General features: G+C 42.5%; 1 protein-coding gene across 2 annotated transcripts in view; it reads right to left on the reverse strand.

Annotated features, from left to right (window-relative positions):
- The window catches only part of faf1 (Fas (TNFRSF6) associated factor 1), a 95,666-nt gene that overhangs the window by 39,117 nt on the left and 41,962 nt on the right, over positions 1-14,587 (reverse strand). For both annotated transcript variants that reach the window (XM_061779186.1, XM_061779185.1), the window contains 4 exons: positions 7,057-7,152; positions 6,779-6,902; positions 6,584-6,647; positions 6,404-6,485 (listed from right to left, as the gene is read on the reverse strand). In XM_061779186.1, coding sequence (XP_061635170.1) covers positions 6,404-6,485; positions 6,584-6,647; positions 6,779-6,902; positions 7,057-7,152 — 366 coding nt within the window. The remainder of the gene's footprint in view (positions 1-6,403; positions 6,486-6,583; positions 6,648-6,778; positions 6,903-7,056; positions 7,153-14,587) is intronic.

Genomic DNA, 14,587 nt, shown 5'->3' on the forward strand with positions numbered 1-14,587 from the left:
GGTTCTGTAAAAAAGGAAAAGTTGGACAAAGACTGGACTTTCCGTTTACGTGTATGTTGATGAATTTTGCGGGATCTCAATTGAGAAATATAAAGCATCTATAGTGACACCTGTCACATGTTGAGTATAAAATGATATGTGTGTTTTAATGTCTGCCATGGGAGCTGCTGAGGCAGTTCTACATAGCGGTCATCGAATCAGTCCTGTGTTCTTCCATCACAGTCTGGTTTGGTGCTGCTACAAAAAAGGACAAACTCCGACTGCAACGGACAATCAAAACTGCTGAAAGGATTGTCGGTACCCCCCTACCTACCCTTGAGGACTTGCACGCTGCTAGAACTAAGACAAGAGCGTGCAAAATCCTCTCGGACCCTCCGCACCCCGGTCACCAGCTCTTCCAGCTCCTTCCCTCAGGTAGGCGCTACCGATCAATGCAAACTAGAACTAGCAGACATTCCAACAGCTTCTTCCCTCTTGCAATCAACTTCTTAAACACCTAACCTACAATTCCATTACAACATGCTGGCAATTTTTTGACTTGAGTTCGTTTATGTATTACTCGTGCACTCACTGTAGTTGTCTCGCCATGCTGCACTATTTGCATATACTGGCCACTCATGCCAGAGTAGCATCTGCTCCATTTGCACAACCATTGTCCCAGATTATCGCACTACTCGTCACTTTAAACCGCATACACTCCTTGAAGTCTCGGCGCCCTTTGCACAATGGTCATTGCACCGGACTATTGCAATATTAGTCATTCGAACTGCTCTAAGTGCTAGAGGACTCTGCATCTTTTTGCACAATTGTCAAAAAAAAAAAAAATTACCGGCATTACCAGATAACTAGCAACCCTTTACTGCTCAGTGATTGTTCTTTTTTTTGTCAATGTCTTTTGTCTGTTGTCGTACTAGAGCGGCTCCAACTACCGGAGACAAATTCCTTGTGTGTTTTTGGACATACTTGGCAAATGAAGATGATTCTGATTAAAAAATAAAATATAATTTGCAGAAAAAAATGTTTTGCCTCATAACTTTCTACCCAAGAGAGTGGAAATTAAATTCATAGTTGGACACGCTGAGATATGGCCGACAATTACTGAAAAATAACGTGTGGCGGTGATGACAGGTGGCCATTACATATCTAACAGCACAGGCTGAATTGGATTATCCTGCTAATACCATTGACACTTGCCAGACATTAAAATATATAGAGAGAAATCATAATCTACTGTGTGGCAGGAACAGCGGCTTTTTAAAAATGCGGATGGTGTAAAAATGGAAACAGATAATGAGGTGTTTGGCATGTTTTTATAACCAAATGACAGCACTTTTAAGCATTTTTAAAGAACACTCAGACCAGGGAAGTAAAACGGAGACCCATGCACTTCTGTAGGGAGGCAGTGGGAATGACCGAGGAGACCAGATAGTGATTGTAATACAGATGGCAGCTCAGTCTGGAAAAGCAAACACTTCAAAATGAAGAGCTCAAATGACTGATCTAATGACCTTGCAGACACTGTGGGAAAACACATTGAGATCAATGACCAGCCACACAGGAGGTTTGCTCAAAACATCTTACGTAGTACAAACGGAAACATCGTCAACTTTTAAGCTCTCTACTAATCTTACTGGTTTGGATTTCATGCTTATAATTGAGCTGCTTCTTTAAAACTTCTTCGGAGCTGATGGTTAGGAGGATAAATAACAGGTAGTGTGATCCCTATTTATTATTCAGTATCCTGTAGTTCTTTCAACTTCACTTATTGAATCAAGACAAAGTAGCTGGTGATAAGAGCTCTACATCTTATGTATATATATGCATGCATCAAAATGCCAGATGCCATCCTGGTTGTGTTCTTTCCTCTTGACTCTGAAAGGCTATTGCCGGGTTCTAAAGCGGATACTTGGCAGAGATAAATCCCTGAACTCCCCACTTCAGCAAGCTATGAATTTTTATGTGTCTTTGTGTGTGGCAGACAGCGGCGGAGTGGCGAGCAGAGGAGAGAGGGGTTGGAGTGATTAACCGCTGCGTTGATGTGGATTAAGCAAGGATCGTGGTTAGTGATGGGTGGCCTAGCTCTGTTCGCTCTGACTAACTGCTGATCCCCAAGAGGCTTCTGCTCAGCTCAGAGGCCCAAAGCATTTTCATTAAGGGTGGATTGAGTCCATCTCGACAGCCATATGCCTGGACCAAACACCCACCTTCAGAAACACTTCATCAAATGTAGTATTTTGCTTAGTGATTAGCTCTCCCAGGCTTTGAGAGAGTGCCACTGATTCCTCTGTTTATAAACCCACTGTTATTTCCAGTTGAATTCAATATGCCCTAATGAAGAAGGTTTTTTCTGCAGGACATTAAAATGAGGTGGCTTTTCAAATGGTGGCAAAGACTTGGGACGGTTAGACGGATAGCGAAAGTGGGGATACAGTCACACATATATGGAAACAAACAGCCAAACAACAGTTTTGTGGCCTGGCATCTCAGATGGTTGTGACAAATCAGGACAAACAAAGAGCAGCTCAAAAAGCTTCTGTTATCTTCCCAAATTCTTTGCACATATCCAGTTTCTCCTAAGCCACTCTACCCACAGCACAGTTGGCAGGCTATAGCTAGATTTCCAAGGAATACAACTGAAAACAGTGAAAATGGTTTTGCCCCCATTTGGTGATGAGTGCAGCAGAGAGGGTGAACACCAGGGAGAAGCTATTGCACCAGCTTAGAAGAAGGGATCAGCTGAGAACCAGATGAAACGCTAAGACTCTCCTCAAATTTGTTCATCTATACCCTTCACTGTCACCAACTTTACCTCTGTTCTCTCTGACTGAAGTTTTTTTCTTTCTGCCCATCTCAGTGTTGTATCCAGGCTATTCACTTATCCAACCACCATCCCTCCCTCCCTCGCTCGCTGTGTACCGGGTGATCTGGACTCCCCTAACATCTTGCTGTGTCCTCACAGTGTAATAAGAGTGTAATCCACACAAGCTGTCTGATACGAGTGTCCTTAAAAGGACAAAAGCCGAAAAACACAAAAAGGTTGGGGGGGGCTTCATCGATAAATAAACCCCTGGAGTCAGGGTGAACATTTGATGGCTTTTGGTGAAATTATAATCAGTGTGGCTACAAAGCCGCACAACATGACACAGTGCGGAGATAACTAAAAGTAAATCATGTATTGTGAAACTTCAAATTAAAATAATCACATACTCTGTGTAACATTTATCTGTTTGGCAGATGATGTGATGCTTTAAACCATCTGTCTCAAACATATGGCCCGGGGGCCATAACCGGCCCATCAGGGGCTCCGATCCGGCCCGTGGGGATGGAGAACACATTCACTGCTATTTTTCAATAAAGTAACTTGTTGCTAATTTTGCCCACTGGAAGGTGCACTGACAACACTTAAATGACATTGATGCACTTGTGAAGGCCAAACAATGCCAAGTTTCAGGAGGACACTAATATAAAATGGTGTGCCATGTTCACACTGTGAAAATACCTCCTGTAGAAACGTTTTAAGACATTGACTATTACAAAATTTCAGTCAAAAGCTTCACTTCAAAAGAGGTTGGTTTGGTGGAACTTTGTTGTTGTTTTTTCCTATGCACTGTCGCAACTTAAATTTTAACCACTTTCATAACCTTTGCTCAAAAAACTGTTCATCATTTTACATCAGCCGCCGCCTGCTCTTGGGTTCAGCTACTTCCCACACCTGACATTTTTGTCTCAAAAGTGTTCTCTGTCAATTGACTGTCTGTTGTCGTACTAGAGCGACTCCAACTACCGGAGACAAATTCCTTGTGTGTTTTTTGGACATAAGTGGCAAATAAAGATTATTCTGATTCTGATGTGAATATTTTCCCAAAGTACCAAAACAATGGGGAAAATTTTGAATAACTTATTTATGTAAGCCACACATATTGTGGTCCGGCCCGCTTGAGTCCGAAAAGAGTCCGAATCAAGAATCGTTTGGAACCGGAATCGAAATGAGGAACCGGAATCGGGACCGGAATTGCTCAAACGATGCCCAACTCTAGTTTTGGGTCATTGTCTTGTTGCACGATGAACCTTGTCCCGATTAGTTTGGATGCGCTTTTCTGTGAATTGCCAGACAAAATGGTTTTGTGGACTTCAGAATTCATTTTGCTGCGACCATCATGAGTTACACCATCAATAAAGACAAGTGAGCGCATTCCCCAAGCAGCCATGCAATCCCAAGCCATGACATTACATCCACCATGCTTCACAGATGAGCTTGTGTGTTTTGGATCATAAGCAGATCCTTTCTCCATATTTTGGCCTTTGTGATACCTTCACCCCTGGCATGTGGAGGTTGGGAGTGATGTCACTGACTGTTGTCTCTGGGTGTTACTTCACAGCTCTCACAATGTTTCTGTTATCAACTGCTGTTGATACCCTTGGCCGACCTGTTCGATGTCTGTTGCTCAGTACACCAGTAGTTTCTTTCTTTTTCAGGACATTCCAAATTGGTGTATTGGCTATGCCTAATGTTTGTGCAATAGCTCTGATCGATTTTACCGCTTCTCTCAGCTTCAGAATGGTTTGCTATTCTCCCATAGACAGCTCTCTGGTCTTCATCTTTGCTTAACAGCAAATGCAGCTTTCACAGGTGAAACCCAAAGCCAAAAACAAGCACTATTTAATGTTTAAGCAATCAATCTAAAAGGCAACACCTGAGCAACTAGAAACACCCATCAGTCACATGATCCAATGCTTTTGCTCACTGAAGTTGTTTAACACATCTAGATGTAAATATCATGAAATAAAAGCTGGAATTCTGAACTTTTGTCTACTTTTGGAGGGGGCCGTTAAAGAACCTGTCTCACCATTCTTTAAAACGATTGTAAAAAATTCTCTAGTCTACGGTATGTCGAGTACAGTACATGCAACATAGTACATACATAAACTGCTTCGTCATACTGACTGCTATGTTTCAAAATTCCCATCAGCTTAGCTGTGAGGGAGAAAAATTGTAGCATGTGCCCTTGACAGATGATAATATCTTGAACAGTGTCTGTTCCTCCTTTGTGTTGTCTTGGGGAAAAAAAGCATCAGCTTGAGAGACATGTCATGTTGAAATTAGACGACATATGAAATGAAAATGGAGCTCTATTTACCCAGTATCAAAGCATTAAATAAAAGCAGGAAGACTCAAGCGTTGGTGAGTTTTTTTCCCAACAAAAGTATTGTTTTAATTCATTATCCATAAATCTATTTTATATAACATTTATCCTCAATTAGTGTTAGCGGGTGAGCTGGCAGGGTTCAAATTATTATTATTATTATTATGTATTATTGCCATTACTGATCATTATTTTAACTTTTATGGCCATTACAAAATGTCAAACGTGTGTAGAGTTAAAGGTGGCATTTTTTACCAAACCAACTCTTACTAGTATTTGGGATGTAATACTGGCTCTATGATGCCTCATTAAACGTGAAAAATGAATTAAAATCATCCACGCATTTCTGAGTACCAGACGTTCTTCTGCAGAGAGGCCTGAAATCTGGTCATTTGAATTTCGAGAGCTTATCTACATCACTAGTGAAGATCTCCGCCTTCCCTTTCCGCTTCCGAGCCAGCCAGCGCTGTCAACATAAACACGTGTGCTCTCAGAAGTGGGTCTTCTACATGGAGGCAACCAATCAGAGGAAGGGGGGGCTTAGCCAAATATGAACAAGGCGGATACAAAACTGGGTCAAACAGAAGTAGCTGTCAGAGGGGCCTTTTCTGGACACTCGTATGATAAAACTAAGGTGTTTTTTTCCAAATAAAATTGACACTTTTATACTAAGTCCAGGCGGCACGGTGGCCGACTGGTTAGAGCGTCAGCCTCACAGTTCTGAGGACCCGGGTTCAATCCCTGGCCCCACCTGTGTGGAGTTTGCATGTTCTCCCCGTGCCTGCGTGGGTTTTCTCCGGGTACTCCGGTTTCCTCCCACATCCCAAAAACATGCATTAATTGGAGACTCTAAATTGCCCGTAGGCATGACTGTGAGTGCGAATGGTTGTTTGTTCGTATGTGCCCTGCGATTGGCTGGCAACCAGTTCAGGGTGTACCCCGCCTCCTGCCCGATGATAGCTGGGATAGGCTCCAGCACCCCCGCGACCCTAGTGAGGAGAAGCGGCTCAGAAAATGGATGGATGGATACTAAGTCCATGTTAGAGAGTCACTCTATGGAGGTCTAAATAGCCAAAATATATGGACCATTATGTTCATCTCCGGAACAAATTATTCAATACAAATTATTAAATTATTTATGAGGGGAACTTTTTTGTTTATTCAGAGAAAGTCACAAAAAAATGCACATGTAACTGTAATTGTAGTTGTAGTAGCTCACCAAATTAAGAACTATTCAGCAAGAAAAAATCTGGACTTACTTCTCTGGCTTTGCCATAGAAGGCCTCTTGAGACGCTGCCTCCAAAGATCCAATGAAGAACATTGGGTGGTTTTCTCCATACCTGCAGGAGACACACACATAGTAGACAAACATATTTTACATGCTAACAGTTTTAGAGTCCATTAGGTTCACATGCCAAAGACCCTTTGCTGAGCTCACCTTGAAGAAAATTCCGCAGTAAAGTGCAGTAAGGCATCAGCTTCATTCTCACTATTCTCTGGCACTGTAAGGGCAAAATGAATTAAACGGTCAGCCTTTGGATGCGCTAGCAAGGTTTTAGCACAATAGCTCAAACTGTCACTGGTAGCAACAGAATTAGTTTAAACTGTTTTAACAATGGTCAGCTGTACATACTCATAGGCGTTTTCCGACAGTTGGAGGAGCCTGTTCCAAACATCTCTGAATCATCCACACCAAACTCTGACGCGTCTTCAAAATCATCCCCCTCGCTATCACTAATCATGTGGACATCTGCACACTGTGAATGTAAATCACTCATTTTAACAAGTCAATAACAGACGCATCAATTTACCTTGTTATTTTCAGTCTGTACTGTATGTATACACGGCACAAAGGAGAGTAACGCAAAGCACAGCGCCCATGACTGCATTTGTGTATGTGAATCTAAATACCTCTTCTGCGGGCTCCTGGACATTGGCTGGTGAGGACCTTCGACAAACAGTGAGGTGATGGCAGGGATAGTTGATCCCAGAGGCAGCTAGCGTCATCTAAGACAGGAAATAAAAAGCCATTGACAAATTAGACCAGACCTGGGAAAAGTAAGGCCCCGCAGGTCACATCCGGGCCATCCACAGTCTTTGACCAGCCCTCACAGTCTCTATGAAGTAAAAATAAAATGTAAAATATGTGGTACTTTATTTGAAAGCAGTGCTTTAATTTTGAAAGTGGTGCTTTAATTTTAAGAGCAGTGCTATTATGATGTCCTTGTGTGTGTAAACGGTACAAGCGAGCAAGAGCAACTTGTGTCTTCAGTGCTGCCAACTTAGCAAGAGCAACTTTTGTGACCCCTCTAGCGCCTTGTCACTAAAAAAAAATAAAAAAACAACACCCACACAATGCTACCAACTGTAGAGACGTTTTTTTGTGATGTTGATTAAATAGTGATAATGACTGCTTATTATTTATTTATTTTTGTACCTGTCCTGTTCAGCTGCATGGCCATCCATATGCCTTTTCTGCTGGAACACTTTTGCTGTGCAGCAGGGCAGTTTGAAATACTCCCTCTGCTTATTTTTTTTATATATGTATGTTATTATTAGAGGTCCCATCAAAAGCAATTAAAGCCTATAGAGTGTCTATGGAACTTATGAGTGAATGAAAACCACTAACTGCAAAAATTGCTTGCTTAATTTCTTGTTGTTTTCATTTCACTCATTTATTACAAACACAGAGTCATGTGCAAAGCTTTGTTATGAAGCTAGCAAAGCTAACGAATCTATCTATTTGTATATCTTTCTGTTTAAACCAGTGGTTCTTAACCTGGGTTCGATTGAAGCCTTTTTACACTGCATTTTGAATGCCGTGTTCATGCCATTTAAAACAACGCTGCGTCAAGGTGGGCGTTTACCATTGCGGCGCTGCACCTCGAGTTGAAATGCTTTGTTCTTGTTCTATCTTTATTTAACATTTCAACGATACACCTGAGTTGATAGCATTGCTGTGGCGTCAGAAAGCGCAAAAGTGGCAAAAACATAACAGTGGTGAAACTTCAAAGGAGTGGCCGGCCGACCAAATTTACCCCAAGAGCGCAGGGACGACTCATCCAACAGGTCCCAAAAGACCCCACAACTGCATCCAAAGAACTGCAGGCCTAACTTGTCTCAGTTAAGGTCAGTGTTCATGACTCCACTAAAGAAAGAGACTGGGCAAAAACGGCCTACATGCCACAGTACCAAGACAAAGAACACTGCTGAGCAAAAAGAACATTAAGGCTCGTCTCAAGTTTGCCAGAAGACATCTTGATGATCCCCAAGACTTTAAGTAAAATACTCTGTGGTCTGACGAGACAAAAGTTGAACTTTTTGGAAGGTGTGTTCCCCATTATATCTGGCGTAAAAGTAAAAAGAAACAGAAAAAGAACATCATAGCAGCAGTAAACATGGTAGTGGTAGTGTGATGGTCTGGGGCTGTTTTTTTACTTCAGGACCTGGAAGACTTGCTGTGATAAATGGAACCATGAATTCTGCTGTCTACCAAGAAATCCTGAATGATTGCGGTGCCATCTGTTCGTGACCCCCAGCTAAAATGAACTTGGGTTCTGCAGCAGGACAATGATCCAAATCACAACAGCAAATCCACCTCTGAATGGCTGAATAAAAACAAAATGAAAACTTTGGAGTGGGCTAGTCAAAGTCCTGACCTGAATCCTATTGAGATGCTGTGGTATGACCTTAAAAAAAGGTGGTTCATGCTTGAAAGCCATCCAATGTGGCTGAATTACAACAATTCTGCAAAGATGAGTGTGCCAAAATTCCTCCACAGCGCTGTCAGAGACTCATTGCAAGCTATCGCAAATGCTTGATTGCGGATGTTGCTGCTAAGGGTGGCCCAACCAGTTATTAGGTTTAGGGGGCAATAACCTTTTCTCAAAGGGCCACGCAGGTTTGGATTTTTTTCTCCCTTAATAATAAAAACCATTTAAAAACTGCATTTCGTTTTTACTTGTATTGTCTTTGACTAATATTTAAATTTGTTTGATGATGGGAAACATTTACGTGTGACAAACATGCAAATAAATAAATAAATTAGGTAGTTTCTGTGTAGACTTAAGCTTAACTTAAAGAAGACTGAGCAAATGTCTGTAAAAACAACCTATGTAGATGAAGTACAAAAGGTAAGAAAAACCCAAGGTTCCTTTTTACTGAAATTATTTTGAAATTGAAAACTACAGTCTAATGAGCTGCCAAATCCAAAGTCATGACTGAAAATGTCAGAATGCAGTAGGGACTCATTACAAATGGTATCTGCAGGCTTAGGCCCGAGGGATATCAACAATATGAACTGCACAAAGCAGAGTGAAACCAAAGACACCTGCTTTTAAAAAGTGATGTGATCGGAGATTAATTGCCATCATATAACAACAATGTGCGACACACAACAACAGAAAAAAATCGGAGTCAATATTTCCTCAACAAGATAACATCTTAATTGCCGTCAACAAAACCCATTATAGGCATTACTGGCAGTACTATCTTGCCATCTCTTGCAGCCTGAATGATACCATTGTCCTAATGGTACAACACTATATTCACTGACATGTGCTAATTGTGAAGAGAAATTGAATACAGAAAGCCCAGATGCAGACCCTTTTTCTGGGAGAGTGAACTTCTCAACAACAGGAGTGAGTCAGGGCACGCAGGCTGGGCTAGGGGGAGAAAAGAGGCAGAGGAGTTGCTCGTCCCCTGCAGAGGTGCTGTGATCAGCTTGGATGCACAAAGAGCAGCTGGACGTGGTTGAATCAGGACACGATTACATCCAATGCCAATTGAGTCTGAAAAGGCATGCACAGACCGCAGGGAGTTTGTGTCCCCCTCCAAAAAAGAGAGCGGTTCTTCATGCAGGCCTACACTTCTATGGCAAATGACCACTCGACCATGTCAGCCACATCAAACTTTTGGTCTGTTTTGCGGTGTAGACAAGAGACATACAGTGGGTACGGAAAGTATTCAGACCCCCTTAAATTTTTCACTCTTTGTTATATTGCAGCCATTTGCTAAAATCATTTGTTATTTTTTTCCTCAATGTACACACAGCACCCCATATAGACAGAAAACAAAACAGAATTGTTGAAATTTTTGCAGATTTATTAAAAAAGAAAAACTGAAATATCACACAGCCTTAAGTATTCAGACCTTTTGCTCAGTATTTAGTAGAAGCACCCTTTTGAACTATTACAGCCATGAGTCTTTTTGGGAATGATGCAAAAGTTTTTCACACCTGGATTTGGGGATCCTCTGCCATTCCTCCTTGCAGATCCTGTCCAGTTCTGTCAGATTGGATGGTGAACGTTGGTGGACATCCATTTTCAGGTCTCTCCAGAGATGCTCAATTGGGTTTAAGTCAGGGCTCTGGCTGGGCCATTCAAGAACAGTCACGGAGTTGTTCTGAAGCCACTCCTTCGTTATTTTAGCTGTGTGCTTAGCGTCATTGTCTTGTTGGAAGGTGAACCTTCGACCCAGTCTGAAGTCATGAGCACTCTGGAGAACGTTTTCGTCCAGGATATCCCTGTACTTGGCCGCATTCATCTTTCCTTCGATTGCAACTGGTTGTCCTGTCCCTGCAGTTGAAAAACACCCCCGCAGCATGATGCTGCCCACCAACATGCTTTACTGTTGGGACCGTATTGCACTGGTGATGAGGAGTGCCTGGTTTTCTCCACAGATACCGCTTAGGCCAAAAAGTTCTATCTTGGTCTCATCAGACCAGAGAATCTTATTCCTCACCATCTTGGAGTACTTCAGGTGTTTTTTTTAAGCAAACTTCATGCGGGCTTTCATGTGTCTTGCACTGAGGAGAGGCTTCCGTCGGGCCACTCTGCCATAAAGCCCCGAGTGGTGGAGGGCTGCAGTGATGGTTGACTTTCTAGAACTTTCTCCCATCTCCCAACTGCATCTCTGGAGCTCAGCCACAGTGATCTTTGGATTCTTCTTTACCTCTCTCAACAAGGCTCTTCTCCCCCGATTGCTCGAGGAAGGGTTCTGGTCGTCCCAATTCTTCGTCGTCTTCCATTTAAGGATTACGGAGGTGGTTATATGGATTGACGAGATTAAAGTTGAGCTTTTTGGAAGGTGTGTGTCTCGTTACATCTGGCGTAAATGTAGCACAGCATTTCAGAAAAAGATCATCACACCAGCAGTCAAATATGGTGGTGGTAGTGTGGTGGTGTTGGGCTGCTTTGCTCCTTCAAGACCTGGACAAATTGGTGTGAATGATGGAACCATGAACGCGCACTTGGCTTTGCAGCAGGATAACGATCAAAAACACACCAGTTTTTTTTTTTTTTTTTTTTTTTTTAAAGTTTTGGACTGGCCGAGTCAAAGTCCAGACTTGAATGCGATTGAAATGCAGTGGTATGTATGACCTTAAAAAGGCCGTTCAACCCTCAATTTTTGCTGAATTCAAGCAATTCTACAAGGAAGAGTGGGCCAAAATATCTCCACAGAGATGTGAAAGACTCATTGCCAGTTATAGAAAACACGTGATTTTGCCGCTGAAGATAGCCCTACCAGTTATTAGGTTTAGGGGGCCATTACTTTTTCACACAGGGCCAGGTAACGTTGAATATATTTTTTTCTTTAATAAATAACATTTAAAAACACGGTGGAACGGTGGCCGACTGGTTAGAGCGTCAGCCTCACAGTTCTGAGGACCCGGGTTCAATCCCCGGCCCCGCCTGTGTGGAGTTTGCATGTTCTCCCCGTGCCTGCGTGGGTTTTCTCCGGGCACTCCGGTTTCCTCCCACATCCCAAAAACATGCATGAATTGGAGACTCTAAATTGCCAGTAGGCATGACTGTGAGTGCGAATGGTTGTTTGTTCCTATGTGCCCTGCGATTGGCTGGCAACCAGTTCAGGGTGTACCCCGCCTCCTGCCCGATGACAGCTGGGATAGGCTCCAGCACGCCCGCGACCCTAGTGAGGAGAAGCGGCTCAGAAAATGGATGGATGGATTTAAAAACAGCATTTTAAGTTCATTTGGGTTATATTTGTCTGATACATTTATTTGATGATCTTAAAGTGGGGACACTATGCAAAAATATAATAATTTGAGAAGGGGGGCAATACTTTTTCACGCCACTGTGGCCTATTCACTTCATATCACTTTTAACCAAAGATTCTTTCAGGCCATTTGTTTTTTTATTTACAACGACATGAAAGTGAAAACGGCAACTTTAAGATGAAAAAAATTTTGCATTATATGTCAGATGGAAACCTTCAGAAATGGTGGATGTGTTTGCTACTCAATATTGTTTTACTCTGACCAGCGCAGACAATCTCAGAACGTTAATTCTCAAACCTAATATACGCATACGAGTGTCAACAGGACAAGTAGATGGTTCACATGTGCACGGTCTTAAACCTTTCAACAATAAAAATAAAAACTCCCATCTACTAGATTTTTGTGGGGTGTGTTAGGTGTAAAAAGAGACCGATAAAAGACTAAACAGATTGTGTTTCTTGTGTATTACCAATTAGTAGTGAGTGTACTAGAGTGTAAGCGTCACACCCCAGGAACACCAACGAAGAACACTTAACTGGATTGGCTCATATTTGCTCATGTAACATAACTCCACATTGTTTAGCACTCCGGGCCTAGGCACTAAACTTGCAATTCATATTTCTCAAAGTCAAAAGTGATGGAAAACAACTTGCCAAAATCACTCTATAAATGTTTTAATGAACAAGAGGACAAAATGGACAGGGTCTGACAGGACATCTCTAGCCACAAGTCTGATTTGAGAGGTGTAATCGAAGTGGAGGGAAGAGATGTTGTAGGTGTTGAGCCGGATAAACACATAAATGGTCTGAGCCTTAAAGACATTAGGAGAAGGACCCCCATCCAGTGGCAATCACACGTGCAAATCTTAACAGCGGCCGTTGAGAGAATAACCCTTTACTCACACAGCTCTCAATGAGGGGCTTTGGTCTGAGGGCCTTATCAGTGTATAAATAAAGTTGATCACTTCCCCTGTCAAAAGCAGCCTGCAGGCTTTGGGGGCTGACATAGATGCAAGGAAGAGAGGAGAAAAATCTTGAGGAGAGCCTCTCAATCCTCTTCCTCGCTTTGACCCCATGGCTTCTCCCGATGTTGAAGTACACAAGTGCAGCTTGGAAGCTCAGTGGTAAAATGTGGAAACAAGGCTGAAGCGCCGCAGGGCATGAGGGGATGGGGTGACGAGGTTAACCCCCTCCCCCACCCCCAAATTGGCCTCTCCCACATCTCCACACAAAAGACCTGGCTCCTCTTTTTTGGATTCTTTTAATTAACACTTGCATTGAGGGTCCAAGCATTCAAAGGCCGATACAGGAAAAGAATGTTCTCCCCCCTCCCCTCCTCTATTACACCCGTTCTCTACCTTTCTTTTTCTCCCTTCATTCTTTCTGTTTCATTTTTTTCTTTTCTTGTGTACATAGTGTTTGGATTAGGGAGCCTGGCAGTTGTGTGAGATAATGACTGCTGACAGCTGTGCTGATGGTAACTACAGTTCCACCTGATTCTATTTCTTTGATGGGGCGAGTGAAGAACAGGGGCAGCGTGACAAAATGTCATTGTTGAAGAGGATGCATCTGATGAGACGTCGTTCACAAGTTCCAGTCTCTGTTGTGGTGTTACCTCAATTGTGCCTTTAAAACTACAGCTAACCTAATGAAAATCCTTCATTTTGAGTACATGAAAAAATACATTAAGCTTTTTTTTAAAGAGGGAAGAAAAAACTGGAAAATGCAACAGACGGAACTCGCAGCTGAATGTCACCTGAAGGCAGACAATCGAACGAGGGAGGGGTCTCCTGAGCTTGCAGCTCAGCAGAGTTGTTATGGAAACCAAAGCCCCCTCACCACCCGCAAACAATAAAACTATGATTTCATAGGCCATTGTCAGGTAGAGGACGATTCCTTTAATGCCAGCAGGGAAATGGAGAGAGGGGATGGCCTACAAGGCGAGTTATCTCTCGGGCTCTACAGCATTAATACATTAGCAAACACCATGAAACACTACATAAATGTCAGCAATTACAGGCTCGCAGGAAGGATGTGTTGTAGATGGGGTTGAGGACTTGAGAGGATGAAGGGATGTAATAAAGAATCCTGCCAATCACTCCTCCAGCTATGGAGGAAGTACTGCCAATCATCACAACAACTATGAGGACCGCGTGGAAAGTCTCCATAAGGTAACTACAGCAGAAAAACACAACAACAATAACACAGCAAACTGAGTAAACTGTTGTCCGGTGACACATGAGCATTATCCATCCTGATCTAATTTCAAGGTTTCTTAGGACATTGAATAACTTCGAGCACAATAAACAATGAAACACATTGAGTAGTAGTAGTTCCAAGGTGACGCAACACTTAACAAGCAAGTTCCTCCAAAACGTGAGAATTTCTCTCTGACAAACTAATTTCCTACACTCCAACAATAGAT

The sequence above is a fragment of the Phyllopteryx taeniolatus genome, chromosome 7 (assembly GCF_024500385.1).
Source record: "Phyllopteryx taeniolatus isolate TA_2022b chromosome 7, UOR_Ptae_1.2, whole genome shotgun sequence".
NCBI lineage: Eukaryota > Metazoa > Chordata > Actinopteri > Syngnathiformes > Syngnathidae > Phyllopteryx > Phyllopteryx taeniolatus.